Source organism: Oncorhynchus nerka, linkage group LG17 (assembly GCF_034236695.1).
Source record: "Oncorhynchus nerka isolate Pitt River linkage group LG17, Oner_Uvic_2.0, whole genome shotgun sequence".
NCBI lineage: Eukaryota > Metazoa > Chordata > Actinopteri > Salmoniformes > Salmonidae > Oncorhynchus > Oncorhynchus nerka.
The window spans coordinates 5,890,301-5,906,833 of record NC_088412.1 but is presented as its reverse complement, the minus strand read 5'-3'; the positions used below and the strand labels follow the sequence as shown (position 1 = coordinate 5,906,833).

The 16,533-nt window shown below is 42.3% G+C and overlaps 1 protein-coding gene and 1 long non-coding RNA gene across 4 annotated transcripts in view; one reads left to right on the top strand and one right to left on the bottom strand.

The window, feature by feature from the left end:
• The window catches only part of ddb2 (damage-specific DNA binding protein 2), a 118,104-nt gene extending 106,481 nt beyond the window's left edge, over positions 1-11,623 (bottom strand). Inside the window, exons 1-4 of one of the 3 annotated variants that reach the window (XM_065002871.1) lie at positions 11,521-11,623; positions 2,243-2,392; positions 1,935-2,056; positions 241-432 (exon numbers count right to left, since the gene is read on the bottom strand). In XM_065002871.1, the coding sequence (XP_064858943.1) occupies positions 241-432; positions 1,935-2,056; positions 2,243-2,390 (462 nt within the window). In that variant the 5' untranslated portion in view covers positions 2,391-2,392; positions 11,521-11,623. The remainder of the gene's footprint in view (positions 1-240; positions 433-1,934; positions 2,057-2,242; positions 2,393-11,520) is intronic. The other 2 variants (XM_065002872.1, XM_065002873.1) reach the window with 2 other exon arrangements.
• Positions 11,624-11,666: 43 nt separating this feature from the next.
• LOC135561399 (uncharacterized) lies at positions 11,667-15,568 on the top strand. Its single transcript, XR_010459399.1, has 2 exons — positions 11,667-11,828; positions 13,681-15,568. It is a non-coding gene; the product is annotated as an uncharacterized LOC135561399 (long non-coding RNA).
• Positions 15,569-16,533: the final 965 nt, after the last annotated feature.

Genomic DNA, 16,533 nt, shown 5'->3' with positions numbered 1-16,533 from the left:
ATTACGGTGTTCTGATTTAAACTATTGATTACGGTGTTCTGATTTAAACTATTGATTACGGTGTTCCGATTTTAAACAGATTTGAAAACTATTGTATTATTTGTGTGTATCATCCAGAACATCTAGGTACACAACAGTCAAACGAGAAAACCAATAAGCACGCACTCACTAGTAACCCATCGGCCAATGGCATCGCTGGGTTGTAGCGATGGAACCGGTCTTTCCAGATGTGTATCTCACCCCTTGTATGAAGCTGGTCTTGTTGAGCACGTTGTAGTCCCAGAGGACCACGTCTCCTCCCTTGGAGCCGACCGCCAGCGTGGTGGGGTGCGAGGGGTGCCACTCCAGACAGGTGACCCGCCGGTCAAACGGACTGGCTGTACGGTGGAGCTTATAGGAGGACAGGGAACGTACAAACGGCTCCTGGAGACACTGGGGGAGGGAAATAAGATATTGTGTACTGATGATGATTGGGGCCGGCAAGGTAGTCTAGTGGTTAGAGTGTAGAGGTGGCAGGTAGTCTAGTGGTTAGAGTGTAGAGGAGGCAGGTAGTCTAGTGGTTAGAGTGTAGAGGTGGCAGGTAGTCTAGTGGTTAGAGTGTAGAGGTGGCAGGTAGTCTAGTGGTTAGAGTGTAGAGGTGGCAGGTAGCCTGGTGGTTAGAGTGTAGAGGTGGCAGGTAGCCTAGTGGTTAGAGTGTAGAGGAGGCAGGTAGTCTAGTGGTTAGAGTGTAGAGGAGGCAGGTAGTCTAGTGGTTAGAGTATAGAGGAGGCAGGTAGCCTAGTGGTTAGAGTGTAGAGGTGGCAGGTAGCCTGGTGGTTAGAGTGTAGAGGAGGCAGGTAGTCTAGTGGTTAGAGTGTAGAGGTGGCAGGTAGTCTAGTGGTTAGAGTGTAGAGGAGGCAGGTAATCTAGTGGTTAGAGTGTAGAGGAGGCAGGTAGCCTAGTGGTTAGAGTGTAGAGGACGCAGGTAGTCTAGTGGTTAGAGTGTAGAGGAGGCAGGTAGTCTAGTGGTTAGAGTATAGTATAGAGGAGGCAGGTAGTCTAGTGGTTAGAGTGTAGAGGAGGCAGGTAGTCTAGTGGTTAGAGTGTAGAGGAGGCAGGTAGCCTAGTGGTTATAGTGTAGACGAGGCAGGTATTCAGCTGTTGAGACATCTCTTTAAATATATACTATTTTACAGTTTGTTGAATATTTTACCTTATATCATAAATCAGTAGGTACAGTTTCCTAGTCACACTACTAGCTGTCAGACACTACTGTTCCCTAGTCACCCTACATACACTACTGTTCCCTAGTCACCCTACAGACACTACTGTTCCCTAGTCACCCTACAGACACTACTGTTCCCTAGTCACCCTACAGACACTACTGTTCCCTAGTCACCCTACAGACACTACTGTTCCCTAGTCACCCTACAGAAACTACTGTTCCCTAGTCACCCTACAGACACTACTGTTCCCTAGTCACCCTACAGACACTAATGTTCCCTAGTCACCCTACAGACACTAATGTTCCCTAGTCACCCTACAGACACTAATGTTCCCTAGTCACCCTACAGACACTACTGTTCCCTATTCACCCTACTAGCTGTCAGACACTACTGTTCCCTAGTCACCCTACAGACACTACTGTTCCCTAGTCACCCTACAGACACTACTGTTCCCTAGTCACCCTACAGACACTACTGTTCCCTAGTCACCCTACTAGCTGTCAGACACTACTGTTCCCTAGTCACCCTACAGACACTAGTCTGACTGTAGTAGTGTACCTGTCTCATCTGAGAATGAAGGCTCTGCCCCAGTGTACTCTGGTAAATGTAGTGTACCTGTCTCATCTGAGAATGAAGGCTCTGCCCCAGTGTACTCTGGTAAATGTAGTGTACCTGTCTCATCTGAGAATGAAGGCTCTGCCCCAGTGTACTCTGGTAAATGTAGTGTACCTGTCTCATCTGAGAATGAAGGCTCTGCCCCAGTGTACTCTGGTAAATGTAGTGCAGGATGCTTCCTGGTCCACTTCTCTTCCCAACTGAAGATCTGATCATGGTGGTTGGGAAAACAGACCCTGAAATACAAAACCGGTACAGTCAATAACATTAAAGAATGGAAAGAGTCACTTCTCTCCGTGACAAGAGAAATACAGTAACATTTCTGGAGTGGGGGAAATGAAATAGAGGACAGTACAGCCAATCAAAAGCTTCTATAACGGAGATTGGCGTTTCTATTAGACCCATTGGTGCCACTAGCAGACCTGTTTTCAATGTGTTCTTCCCGTCCTTCTTCTGCCGAAGCTTCATGGAGATGGTTTGTCCTGCAGCTCCAGACGTTTCTCCATTCTGCCTCCTCGACTTCTGCTTCGATTCAGATGCTTCTGAAGGACCCTTCTTTGCCCGTGCCATTTCTGAGTGTGTGTAAAAAAATAAAAATAAAACACGAATCACTTGTGTTCACGGCTAAATCAAAGTTCGACCGGCTCTTCAAACACCAAGTGTATTTAACAAACACCTGTGCAGTGCAGCTGTGGACGGACTAGTATCCTCAACCTGAAATGAATGGAAGATAAACTGGGGGAAGTGACATCTTTCCAATTCATTGGTGATTGATGAAATAAACGCATCAACATGAACAAAAACAGTAAGTTAAGTTTTCAAATTGGGATTAACCGGTGCCAACCGTCACCCCGTACCGACCTCTAGTCAAGGCCTGTCCTATTTAACTACTACTGTCCACTTCATATGTATATACTGTATTCTAGTCAAGGCCTGTCCTATTTAACTACTACTGTCCACTTCATATGTATATACTGTATTCTAGTCAAGGCCTGTCCTATCTAACTACTACTGTCCACTTCATATGTATATACTGTATTCTAGTCAAGGCCTGTCCTATATAACTACTACTGTCTACTTCATATGTATATACTGTATTCTAGTCAAGGCCTGTCCTATATAACTACTACTGTCCACTTCATATGTATATACTGTATTCTAGTCATGGTTCATCCTATATAACTACTACTGTCTACTTCATATGTATATACTGTATTCTAGTCAAGGCCTGTCCTATATAACTACTACTGTCTACTTCATATGTATATAGTGTATTCTAGTCAAGGCCTGTCCTATATAACTACTACTGTCTACTTCATATGTATATACTGTATTCTAGTCAAGGCCTGTCCTATATAACTACTACTGTCTACTTCATATGTATATAGTGTATTCTAGTCAAGGCCTGTCCTATATAACTACTACTGTCTACTTCATATGTATATACTGTATTCTAGTCATGGTTCATCCTATATAACTACTACTGTCAAGGCCTGTCCTATATAACTACTACTGTCCACTTCATATGTATATACTGTATTCTAGTCATGGTTCATCCTATATAACTACTACTGTCAAGGCCTGTCCTATTTAACTACTACTGTCCACTTCATATGTATATACTGTATTCTAGTCAAGGCCTGTCCTATATAACTACTACTGTCTACTTCATATGTATATACTGTATTCTAGTCATGGTTCATCCTATATAACTACTACTGTCTACTTCATATGTATATACTGTATTCTAGTCAAGGCCTGTCCTATTTAACTACTACTGTCCACTTCATATGTATATACTGTATTCTAGTCAAGGCCTGTCCTATATAACTACTACTGTCTACTTCATATGTATATAGTGTATTCTAGTCAAGGCCTGTCCTATATAACTACTACTGTCTACTTCATATGTATATACTGTATTCTAGTCAAGGCCTGTCCTATTTAACTACTACTGTCCACTTCATATGTATATACTGTATTCTAGTCAAGGCCTGTCCTATATAACTACTACTGTCTACTTCATATGTATATACTGTATTCTAGTCAAGGCCTGTCCTATATAACTACTACTGTCTACTTCATATGTATATAGTGTATTCTAGTCAAGGCCTGTCCTATATAACTACTACTGTCTACTTCATATGTATATACTGTATTCTAGTCAAGGCCTGTCCTATATAACTACTACTGTCCACTTCATATGTATATACTGTATTCTAGTCATGGTTCATCCTATATAACTACTACTGTCTACTTCATATGTATATACTGTATTCTAGTCAAGGCCTGTCCTATATAACTACTACTGTCTACTTCATATGTATATACTGTATTCTAGTCAAGGCCTGTCCTATATAACTACTACTGTCCACTTCATATGTATATACTGTATTCTAGTCAAGGCCTGTCCTATATAACTACTACTGTCTACTTCATATGTATATAGTGTATTCTAGTCAAGGCCTGTCCTATATAACTACTACTGTCTACTTCATATGTATATACTGTATTCTAGTCAAGGCCTGTCCTATATAACTACTACTGTCCACTTCATATGTATATACTGTATTCTAGTCATGGTTCATCCTATATAACTACTACTGTCTACTTCATATGTATATACTGTATTCTAGTCAAGGCCTCTCCTATATAACTACTACTGTCTACTTCATATGTATATACTGTATTCTAGTCATGGTTCATCCTATATAACTACTACTGTCTACTTCATATGTATATACTGTATTCTAGTCAAGGTTCATCCTATATAACTACTACTGTCCACTTCATATGTATATACTGTATTCTAGTCAAGGCCTGTCCTATTTAAATACTACTGTCCACTTCATATGTATATACTGTATTCTAGTCAAGGCCTGTCCTATATAACTACTACTGTCTACTTCATATGTATATACTGTATTCTAGTCAATGCCTGTCCTATATAACTACTACTGTCTACTTCATATGTATATACTGTATTCTAGTCATGGTTCATCCTATATAACTACTACTGTCTACTTCATATGTATATACTGTATTCTAGTCAAGGCCTGTCCTATTTAACTACTACTGTCCACTTCATATGTATATACTGTATTCTAGTCAAGGCCTGTCCTATATAACTACTACTGTCTACTTCATATGTATATAGTGTATTCTAGTCAAGGCCTGTCCTATATAACTACTACTGTCTACTTCATATGTATATACTGTATTCTAGTCAAGGCCTGTCCTATTTAACTACTACTGTCCACTTCATATGTATATACTGTATTCTAGTCAAGGCCTGTCCTATATAACTACTACTGTCTACTTCATATGTATATACTGTATTCTAGTCAAGGCCTGTCCTATATAACTACTACTGTCTACTTCATATGTATATACTGTATTCTAGTCAAGGCCTGTCCTATATAACTACTACTGTCTACTTCATATGTATATACTGTATTCTAGTCAAGGCCTGTCCTATATAACTACTACTGTCTACTTCATATGTATATACTGTATTCTAGTCATGGTTCATCCTATATAACTACTACTGTCTACTTCATATGTATATACTGTATTCTAGTCATGGTTCATCCTATATAACTACTACTGTCCACTTCATATGTATATACTGTATTCTAGTCACGGTTCATCCTATATAACTACTACTGTCCACTTCATATGTATATACTGTATTCTAGTCAAGGTTCATCCTATATAACTACTACTGTCTACTTCATATGTATATACTGTATTCTAGTCAAGGCCTGTCCTATATAACTACTACTGTCCACTACATATGTATATACTGTATTCTAGTCAAGGCCTGTCCTATATAACTACTACTGTCCACTTCATATGTATATACTGTATTCTAGTCAAGGTTCATCCTATATAACTACTACTGTCCACTACATATGTATATACTGTATTCTAGTCAAGGCCTGTCCTATATAACTACTACTGTCCACTTCATATGTATATACTGTATTCTAGTCAAGGCCTGTCCTATATAACTACTACTGTCCACTACATATGTATATACTGTATTCTAGTCATGGTTCATCCTATATAACTACTACTGTCCACTTCATATGTATATACTGTATTCTAGTCAAGGCCTGTCCTATTTAAATACTACTGTCCACTTCATATGTATATACTGTATTCTAGTCAAGGCCTGTCCTATATAACTACTACTGTCCACTTCATATGTATATACTGTATTCTAGTCAAGGCCTGTCCTATTTAACTACTACTGTCCACTACATATGTATATACTGTATTCTAGTCAAGGCCTGTCCTATTTAAATACTACTGTCTACTTCATATGTATATACTGTATTCTAGTCAAGGCCTGTCCTATTTAAATACTACTGTCTACTTCATATGTATATACTGTATTCTAGTCAAGGCCTGTCCTATATAACTACTACTGTCCACTTCATATGTATATACTGTATTCTAGTCAAGGCCTGTCCTATTTAACTACTACTGTCCACTTCATATGTATATACTGTATTCTAGTCAAGGCCTGTCCTATATAACTACTACTGTCTACTTCATATGTATATACTGTATTCTAGTCAAGGCCTGTCCTATTTAAATACTACTGTCTACTTCATATGTATATACTGTATTCTAGTCAAGGCCTGTCCTATATAACTACTACTGTCCACTTCATATGTATATACTGTATTCTAGTCAAGGCCTGTCCTATTTAACTACTACTGTCTACTTCATATGTATATACTGTATTCTAGTCAAGGCCTGTCCTATTTAACTACTACTGTCCACTTCATATGTATATACTGTATTCTAGTCAAGGCCTGTCCTATTTAAATACTACTGTCTACTTCATATGTATATACTGTATTCTAGTCAAGGCCTGTCCTATATAACTACTACTGTCCACTTCATATGTATATACTGTATTCTAGTCAAGGCCTGTCCTATTTAACTACTACTGTCTACTTCATATGTATATACTGTATTCTAGTCAAGGCCTGTCCTATTTAACTACTACTGTCCACTTCATATGTATATACTGTATTCTAGTCAAGGCCTGTCCTATTTAAATACTACTGTCTACTTCATATGTATATACTGTATTCTAGTCAAGGCCTGTCCTATATAACTACTACTGTCCACTTCATATGTATATACTGTATTCTAGTCAAGGCCTGTCCTATTTAACTACTACTGTCTACTTCATATGTATATACTGTATTCTAGTCAAGGCCTGTCCTATATAACTACTACTGTCCACTTCATATGTATATACTGTATTCTAGTCATGGTTCTGCTGTACAGCTTCTCTATATTTATTTAACCTTTATTTAATTGGGCAAGTCAGTTAAGATCAAGTTCTTATTTACAATGACGGCCTACACCGGCCAAACCCGGATGATGCTGGGCCAATGGGACTCTTGGCCGGTTGTGATACAGCCTGGATTCGAACCAGGGGGTCTGTAATGACGCCTCTAGCACTGAGATGCAGTGGCTTAGACTGCTGGCTGGTAGCTTATTCTTTAGATGGTTGGGGCTGCTGGTGAACCCTGATGAGACATCATCATAGTAACACTAGACTAGATGTTTGGGGCTGCTGGTGAACCCTGATGAGACATCATCAGACACTAGACTAGATGTTTGGGGCTGCTGGTGAACCATGATGAGACATAATCATAGTAACACTAGAGTAGATGTTTGGGGCTGCTGGTGAACCCTGATGAGACATCATCATAGTAACACTAGACTAGATGTTTGGGGCTGCTGGTGAACCCTGATGAGACATAATCATAGTAACACTAGACTAGATGTTTGGGGCTGCTGGTGAACCCTGATGAGACATCATCATTGTAACACTAGACTAGATGTTTGGGGCTGCTGGTGAACCCTGATGAGACATCATCATTGTAACACTAGACTAGATGTTTGGGGCTGCTGGTGAACCCTGATGTGTAGAATAATCAGACACTAGACTAGATGTTTGGGGCTGCTGGTGAACCCTGATGAGACATAATCAGACACTAGACTAGATGTTTGGGGCTGCTGGTGAACCCTGATGAGACATAATCAGACACTAGACTAGATGTTTGGGGCTGCTGGTGAACCCTGATGAGACATAATCAGACACTAGACTAGATGTTTGGGGCTGCTGGTGAACCCTGATGAGACATAATCATAGTAACACTAGACTAGATGTTTGGGGCTGCTGGTGAACCCTGATGAGACATAATCAGACACTAGACTAGATGTTTGGGGCTGCTGGTGAACCCTGATGAGACATAATCATAGTAACACTAGACTAGATGTTTGGGGCTGCTGGTGAACCCTGATGAGACATAATCATAGTAACACTAGACTAGATGTTTGGGGCTGCTGGTGAACCCTGATGAGACATAATCATAGTAACACTAGACTAGATGTTTGGGGCTGCTGGTGAACCCTGATGAGACATAATCAGACACTAGACTAGATGTTTGGGGCTGCTGGTGAACCCTGATGAGACATAATCAGACACTAGACTAGATGTTTGGGGCTGCTGGTGAACCCTGATGAGACATAATCATAGTAACACTAGACTAGATGTTTGGGGCTGCTGGTGAACCCTGATGAGACATAATCAGACACTAGACTAGATGTTTGGGGCTGCTGGTGAACCCTGATGAGACATAATCAGACACTAGACTAGATGTTTGGGGCTGCTGGTGAACCCTGATGAGACATAATCATAGTAACACTAGACTAGATGTTTGGGGCTGCTGGTGAACCCTGATGAGACATAATCATAGTAACACTAGACTAGATGTTTGGGGCTGCTGGTGAACCCTGATGAGACATCATCATAGTAACACTAGACTAGATGTTTGGGGCTGCTGGTGAACCCTGATGAGACATAATCATAGTAACACTAGACTAGATGTTTGGGGCTGCTGGTGAACCCTGATGAGACATCATCATAGTAACACTAGACTAGATGTTTGGGGCTGCTGGTGAACCCTGATGAGACATAATCAGACACTAGACTAGATGTTTGGGGCTGCTGGTGAACCCTGATGAGACATAATCAGACACTAGACTAGATGTTTGGGGCTGCTGGTGAACCCTGATGAGACATAATCAGACACTAGACTAGATGTTTGGGGCTGCTGGTGAACCCTGATGAGACATAATCATAGTAACACTAGACTAGATGTTTGGGGCTGCTGGTGAACCCTGATGAGACATAATCAGACACTAGACTAGATGTTTGGGGCTGCTGGTGAACCCTGATGAGACATAATCATAGTAACACTAGACTAGATGTTTGGGGCTGCTGGTGAACCCTGATGAGACATAATCAGACACTAGACTAGATGTTTGGGGCTGCTGGTGAACCCTGATGAGACATAATCATAGTAACACTAGACTAGATGTTTGGGGCTGCTGGTGAACCCTGATGAGACATAATCATAGTAACACTAGACTAGATGTTTGGGGCTGCTGGTGAACCCTGATGAGACATAATCATAGTAACACTAGACTAGATGTTTGGGGCTGCTGGTGAACCCTGATGAGACATCATCATAGTAACACTAGACTAGATGTTTGGGGCTGCTGGTGAACCCTGATGAGACATAATCAGACACTAGACTAGATGTTTGGGGCTGCTGGTGAACCCTGATGAGACATAATCAGACACTAGACTAGATGTTTGGGGCTGCTGGTGAACCCTGATGAGACATAATCATAGTAACACTAGACTAGATGTTTGGGGCTGCTGGTGAACCCTGATGAGACATCATCATAGTAACACTAGACTAGATGTTTGGGGCTGCTGGTGAACCCTGATGAGACATAATCAGACACTAGACTAGATGTTTGGGGCTGCTGGTGAACCCTGATGAGACATCATCATAGTAACACTAGACTAGATGTTTGGGGCTGCTGGTGAACCCTGATGAGACATAATCATAGTAACACTAGACTAGATGTTTGGGGCTGCTGGTGAACCCTGATGAGACATAATCAGACACTAGACTAGATGTTTGGGGCTGCTGGTGAACCCTGATGAGACATAATCATAGTAACACTAGACTAGATGTTTGGGGCTGCTGGTGAACCCTGATGAGACATCATCATTGTAACACTAGACTAGATGTTTGGGGCTGCTGGTGAACCCTGATGAGACATAATCATAGTAACACTAGACTAGATGTTTGGGGCTGCTGGTGAACCCTGATGTGTAGAATAATCAGACACTAGACTAGATGTTTGGGGCTGCTGGTGAACCCTGATGAGACTTTGCTTTCGGGAGTCGATAGTTAGGTTTCCATTCAATTTGCGACAGATTTTCATGTGAATATTATAAAATCTTCATTTAAAAAAAAAACAATATGCCATTTCAGAGTTTCCTTTAGGAGAATTTGGCGCCGGACAACATGACAGGGAAGATGTTAATTTACTGGACATTGGAGAAATGTAATGGACGTCATCTCTATCCAACCTGGGACAGCCAACACCTTCAATAAACCAGGGATGTTGGCCAAACGAGACACATTTACATGTCCTTAAAAACGCCCTTTAACAAAATTACAAAAACACTATTCCTTGTGTAACAGTATAACTTTAGACCGTCCCCTCGCCCATACCCGGGCGCGAACCAGGGACCCTCTGCACACATCAACAACAGTCACCCCACGAAGCATCGTTACCCATCGCTCCACAAAAGCCGCGGCCCTTGCCGAGCAAAGGGGAACTACTACTTCAAGGCCTCAGAGCGAGTGACGTCACACTCATTTGCATATGCAAAACTTCATAACCTTTAATTGTCCACATCATGGTTCAGCTGTCAGAGATTTGAACGTTAAAAGTATCAGGAAATTGCATGCAAAGGCATATAGGCTTTAGGTGTCTACTGTAGGAAATTCATATGTAAATCAAGTTCAGCTGTTGGAGTCAGTTGGGGCACTGCCTTCCTATGATAGGCCTGCAGTAGCTAAAGCTTAATAAATAGCCGCACCAAACCTTCAAAAACGTTTCTAAACTTTATTAGGGTCATATCAAAAATAAGTAATGCCATTGGGGGGACTCACTACCTGCCCCCTAAAAAAACACTCCCTAACCCCCCGGTAAATTTCGATCTGTCCCTAATTTCCTGCAATTCTATCCATTTTGCTACGGGGTGTTGTACTGTGTATTTACATACTGGATTCTTAGCTCACTCTAATGTATCTACTACTGTACATATTATTCTTGGGGCGGCAGGGTAGCCTAGTGGTTAGAGTGAAGGTTGCAAGTTCAAACCCCCGAGTTGACAAGGTACAAATCTGTGGTTCTGCTCCTGAACAGGCAGTTAAACCCACTGTTCCTAGGCCGTCATTGAAAAAGATAATTTGTTCTTATTAACTGACTTGCCTAGATAAATAAAGGTAATAACAAAACAATCCTAGTATATCTCGTGTAAATGCATCATTATTCGTTGTTTTTATTGATTATTCGTGTACCTAATTGACATTTCACTGCATTGTTAGGAGCTAGTAACGTAAGAATTTCGCTGTACCCGGTTTACCATCTGCCAAACTGTGAACACGTAACACGACCAATAAACTTTTTATTTGATTTAATGGTCGAACAACAATAAACGACTAACGCTACGGCCGGACATCCAGCCTGTCTTTGTAATAATGCATGTTCTTCAAATGGCAGGAAAATACATTACCAGAGTAATACGGTAGCGCTCCTTTTTCTTCCTTGAATTGTTATTTTTCATGCACACACACTACACGTGAGAAGCGCTTTATGTAAAGTGAAAGTCCAGTGTTTTGTAACGTCTCTGTGTTACATCTTCTTGCCAGCAGGTGGCATGTTGGAAATAGATTCCGGAAATAGTAGGGTGGAACTTCCGGTGGTTCAGTCTACGCTGATTGGTTGAGTTTGTCCGCGAGGCGGCTGAGCGGCGCGAGTTTGAAACTAGTGGAGAAGTTAACAAGGAGACTGAGTTGAGAAAATCAAACGATGACAATTTACGTGAGTATTTGCAAATACTAGTAACCGATTTATTTAGCTAATATCGCAAACGTAAATCCTTAGTTTCTGCTAAATGGCTAAAAACCTTTAAATGAACTTTTGGGCTAAAAACGGCACACTCAGCTCCATGGCTCATTCATTACAAAATCCACTGATATTACCAACTTCTTTAATGATTTGTTGTAATTGACAAGATGAGCACACGTTGGCATAGCATACCAGCAACAAACTCTGACACCACATCCAAGTATAACTGATCAAATTATGAAAAAGGCAAGGAAAAGAAAAAGTCATTTTGAATTCTGTTAGAGTGTGGAAGAGGTGAGATAATTATTGTCATCTGTCAACAACGACAAGCCACCAGGGTCTGACAACTGGGATGGAGAATTACTGAGGATAATAGCGGACGATATTATCAGTCCTATTTGTCATATCTTCAGTTTCATCCTAGTAGAAAGTGTGTGGCCCTCAGGCCTGGAGGGAAGCTAAAGTCATTCCTCTACCTAAGAATAGTAAAGCCCCCTTTACTGACTTAAATAGCCGACCAATCAGTCTGTTACCAACCCTTAGTAAACTGCTCAAATAGCCGACCAATCAGTCTGTTACCAACCCTTAGTAAACTGCTCAAATAGCCGACCAATCAGTCTGTTACCAACCCTTAGTAAACCGACCACGAGTAGTAATGGGATCCATAATCAATACAAATATGCCGTAACTTGACCTGTTGTACATCTAGTGTGTTACCCAACATCACTGCCTGCATTACTTCTAAACTGGGTCGTATTCATTAGAAATCAAGTGGGCCAACATGGAGGAGGGACTAACCTGAATTTGTCCAATAAGAAAGGCTTATTTTTTTTTTTTTTTTTTTTTGCAAAACGTTTTGTGGTGTTAAATAATAGATCGTCTTGCCATCTTCTTTTCCCTCTTCTGCAGACGGCAGGTAGTCTAGTGGTTAGAGTGTAGAGGAGGCAGGTAGTCTAGTGGTTAGAGTGTAGAGGTGGCAGGTAGCCTAGTGGTTAGAGTGTAGAGGTGGCAGGTAGCCTAGTGGTTAGAGTGTAGAGGTGGCAGGTAGCCTAGTGGTTAGAGTGTAGAGGTGGCAGGTAGCCTAGTGGTTAGAGTGTAGAGGTGGCAGGTAGCCTAGTGGTTAGAGTGTAGAGGTGGCAGGTAGCCTAGTGGTTAGAGTGTAGAGGTGGCAGGTAGCCTAGTGGTTAGAGTGTAGAGGTGGCAGGTAGCCTAGTGGTTAGAGTGTAGAGGTGGCAGGTAGCCTAGTGGTTAGAGTGTAGAGGTGGCAGGTAGCCTAGTGGTTAGAGTGTAGAGGTGGCAGGTAGCCTAGTGGTTAGAGTGTAGAGGTGGCAGGTAGCCTAGTGGTTAGAGTGTAGAGGTGGCAGGTAGCCTAGTGGTTAGAGTGTAGAGGTGGCAGGTAGCCTAGTGGTTAGAGTGTAGAGGTGGCAGGTAGCCTAGTGGTTAGAGTGTAGAGGAGGCAGGTAGTCTAGTGGTTAGAGTGTAGAGGTGGCAGGTAGCCTAGTGGTTAGAGTGTAGAGGTGGCAGGTAGTCTAGTGGTTAGAGTGTAGAGGAGGCAGGTAGCCTAGTGGTTAGAGTGTAGAGGTGGCAGGTAGCCTAGTGGTTAGAGTGTAGAGGTGGCAGGTAGCCTAGTGGTTAGAGTGTAGAGGTGGCAGGTAGCCTAGTTATCTCCTGGTCCTATTGGCTACTGTATGGTATAGTTATCTCCTGGTCCTATTGGCTACTGTATGGTATTGTTTCCTATTAGAGTAGTAGTTATATTTATATATATATATATATAGTTCACTAAAGCTTATTTACAATATTTAATATTTTGTTGTGATCACAGATGAAGCCAGAATGAACTGAATATATGATGATTGATGCTGCAGCCTGATGATGATTGATGCTGCAGCCTGATGATGATTGATGCTGCAGGCCTGATGATGATTCAGCCAAAGATGGACTGCGGTGTTTCATAACTAACGGTCCCACAATGCAACAATGTTTTTCCTTTTGTTTTCACACGTACCTTTTGGATTTTCTCAGCGCTAATTTTTTTCAGGACCGTTGTATTTCTCGTTACCTGACACACCGTGGGACGTCACTAAAGAGTAGCGGTGTCCCGTTGTGTTCTCGTTACCTGACAGACAGGACGTCACTGAAGAGTAGCGGTGTCCCGTTGTGTTCTCGTTACCTGACGTCACTGAAGAGTAGCGGTGTCCCGTTGTATTCTCGTTACCTGACAGACAGGACGTCACTGAAGAGTAGCGGTGTCCCGTTGTGTTCTCCTTACCTGACAGACAGGACGTCACTGAAGAGTAGCGGTGTCCCATTGTGTTCTCGTTACCTGACAGACAGGACGTCACTGAAGAGTAGCGGTGTCCCGTTGTATTCTCGTTACCTGACAGACAGGACGTCACTGAAGAGTAGCGGTGTCCCGTTGTGTTCTCGTTACCTGACAGACCGTGGGACGTCACTGAAGAGTAGCGGTGTCCCGTTGTGTTCTCGTTACCTGACAGACAGGACGTCACTGAAGAGTAGCGGTGTCCCGTTGTGTTCTCGTTACCTGACAGACAGGACGTCACTGAAGAGTAGCGGTGTCCCGTTGTGTTCTCGTTACCTGACGTCACTGAAGAGTAGCGGTGTCCCGTTGTGTTCTCGTTACCTGACAGACAGGACGTCACTGAAGAGTAGCGGTGTCCCGTTGTGTTCTCGTTACCTGACAGACAGGACGTCACTGAAGAGTAGCGGTGTCCCGTTGTGTTCTCGTTACCTGACAGACCGTGGGACGTCACTGAAGAGTAGCGGTGTCCCGTTGTGTTCTCGTTACCTGACAGGACGTCACTGAAGAGTAGCGGTGTCCCGTTGTATTCTCGTTACCTGACAGACAGGACGTCACTGAAGAGTAGCGGTGTCCCGTTGTATTTCTCGTTACCTGACAGACAGGACGTCACTGAAGAGTAGCGGTGTCCCGTTGTGTTCTCGTTACCTGACAGACAGGACGTCACTGAAGAGTAGCGGTGTCCCGTTGTATTCTCGTTACCAGAGAGGACGTCACTGAAGAGTAGCGGTGTCCCGTTGTGTTCTCGTTACCTGACAGACAGGACGTCACTGAAGAGTAGCGGTGTCCCGTTGTGTTCTCATTACCTGACAGACAGGACGTCACTGAAGAGTAGCGGTGTCCCGTTGTGTTCTCGTTACCTGACAGACATGACGTCACTGAAGAGTAGCAGTGTCCCGTTGTGTTCTCGTTACCTGACAGGACGTCACTGAAGAGTAGCGGTGTCCCGTTGTGTTCTCGTTACCTGACAGGACGTCACTGAAGAGTAGCGGTGTCCCGTTGTGTTCTCGTTACCTGACAGACCGTGGGACGTCACTGAAGAGTAGCGGTGTCCCGTTGTGTTCTCGTTACCTGACAGACAGGACGTCACTGAAGAGTAGCGGTGTCCCGTTGTGTTCTCGTTACCTGACAGACAGGACGTCACTGAAGAGTAGCGGTGTCCCGTTGTGTTCTCGTTACCTGACAGACAGGACGTCACTGAAGAGTAGCGGTGTCCCGTTGTGTTCTCGTTACCTGACAGGACGTCACTGAAGAGTAGCAGTGTCCCATTTTGTATTCTCTGCTCGACAATGTCTGGATACGATTTGTCTTTTGTTGTGGTATTATTTAGTTCAAGCCTTCATGTTCAGTTGGTATTATATTTACGTATTTCTCAGTAAAGGTTTAAATCTCTTTTCTTCTCTGGCTCAAACTGAACTGATCTACACAGCATTAATTGTACAACTCGTTGGAATTAAATTCCTTTTTGTGTGTTTTTATTTTTATGACAAACAAATGAGTTTATCAACGTAAAGCAATGCGTTATTAAGTGCAGAAACGTCTAACAAACGTAAGTTATTGGTACACAATTCAAATATCCCTGTTTTACATTATTACCACGTGACTGAGTTGGTAGGGCATGGCTCTTAGGGTTGTGGGTTCGAATCCCACGGGGGCTAGTATGAAAATGTATGAAGTCATCTACTGTAAGTCTCTCTGGATAACAGTATCTGCTACATGACATTTATTTTTGTATTTACTTTTTAATGACAATGAATGAACACTAGATGGAGGCGCTAGACTGGATATCATAAGTATTGACTAAAATGTACTGAGCAGAGGTACCAGCTGTTCTTTTTCCCACAAAATGAACTAAGAATGTTCTGGAGGGAAAAGAGATGGGGGGGGGGGGGGGGTGTAAAAACAACACCTATCCTCGCATGATAACCTCCCAGCCTTTCAGGATTCTCTTTTTAAAATGTGGCCAAGTGATAGAACATCTGATAGAACCCAGTGTGCCTGAATGATTGGCCCAGGCTCCCTGGAGTCACAGGGAATGAGTTTACATGTGGATCCCTCACTCTGGTATCTAGTGTGATGGCAGGAATCTGTGAGGTATGGAAGGAGGACAGTGAGGGAGTGATCGTTATTCCGTTGCACCGCTGCAGGAAGTAGGGTGGCTGAGGGCGCTGAAACATCCCCTATAAAATCTGTATTTGTCAAAAACAATAACAATTCCACATTCTGATTCAATTCCTTCAGTATTTCAGGCTGTTCACTTCACTTTTCAGACAGCCTAGCTATACTGGAAATGATTTAAAACTAGGTTTCATTAATTATATTAACTGTGAAATGTACAAATATTTAACTCACAATTCA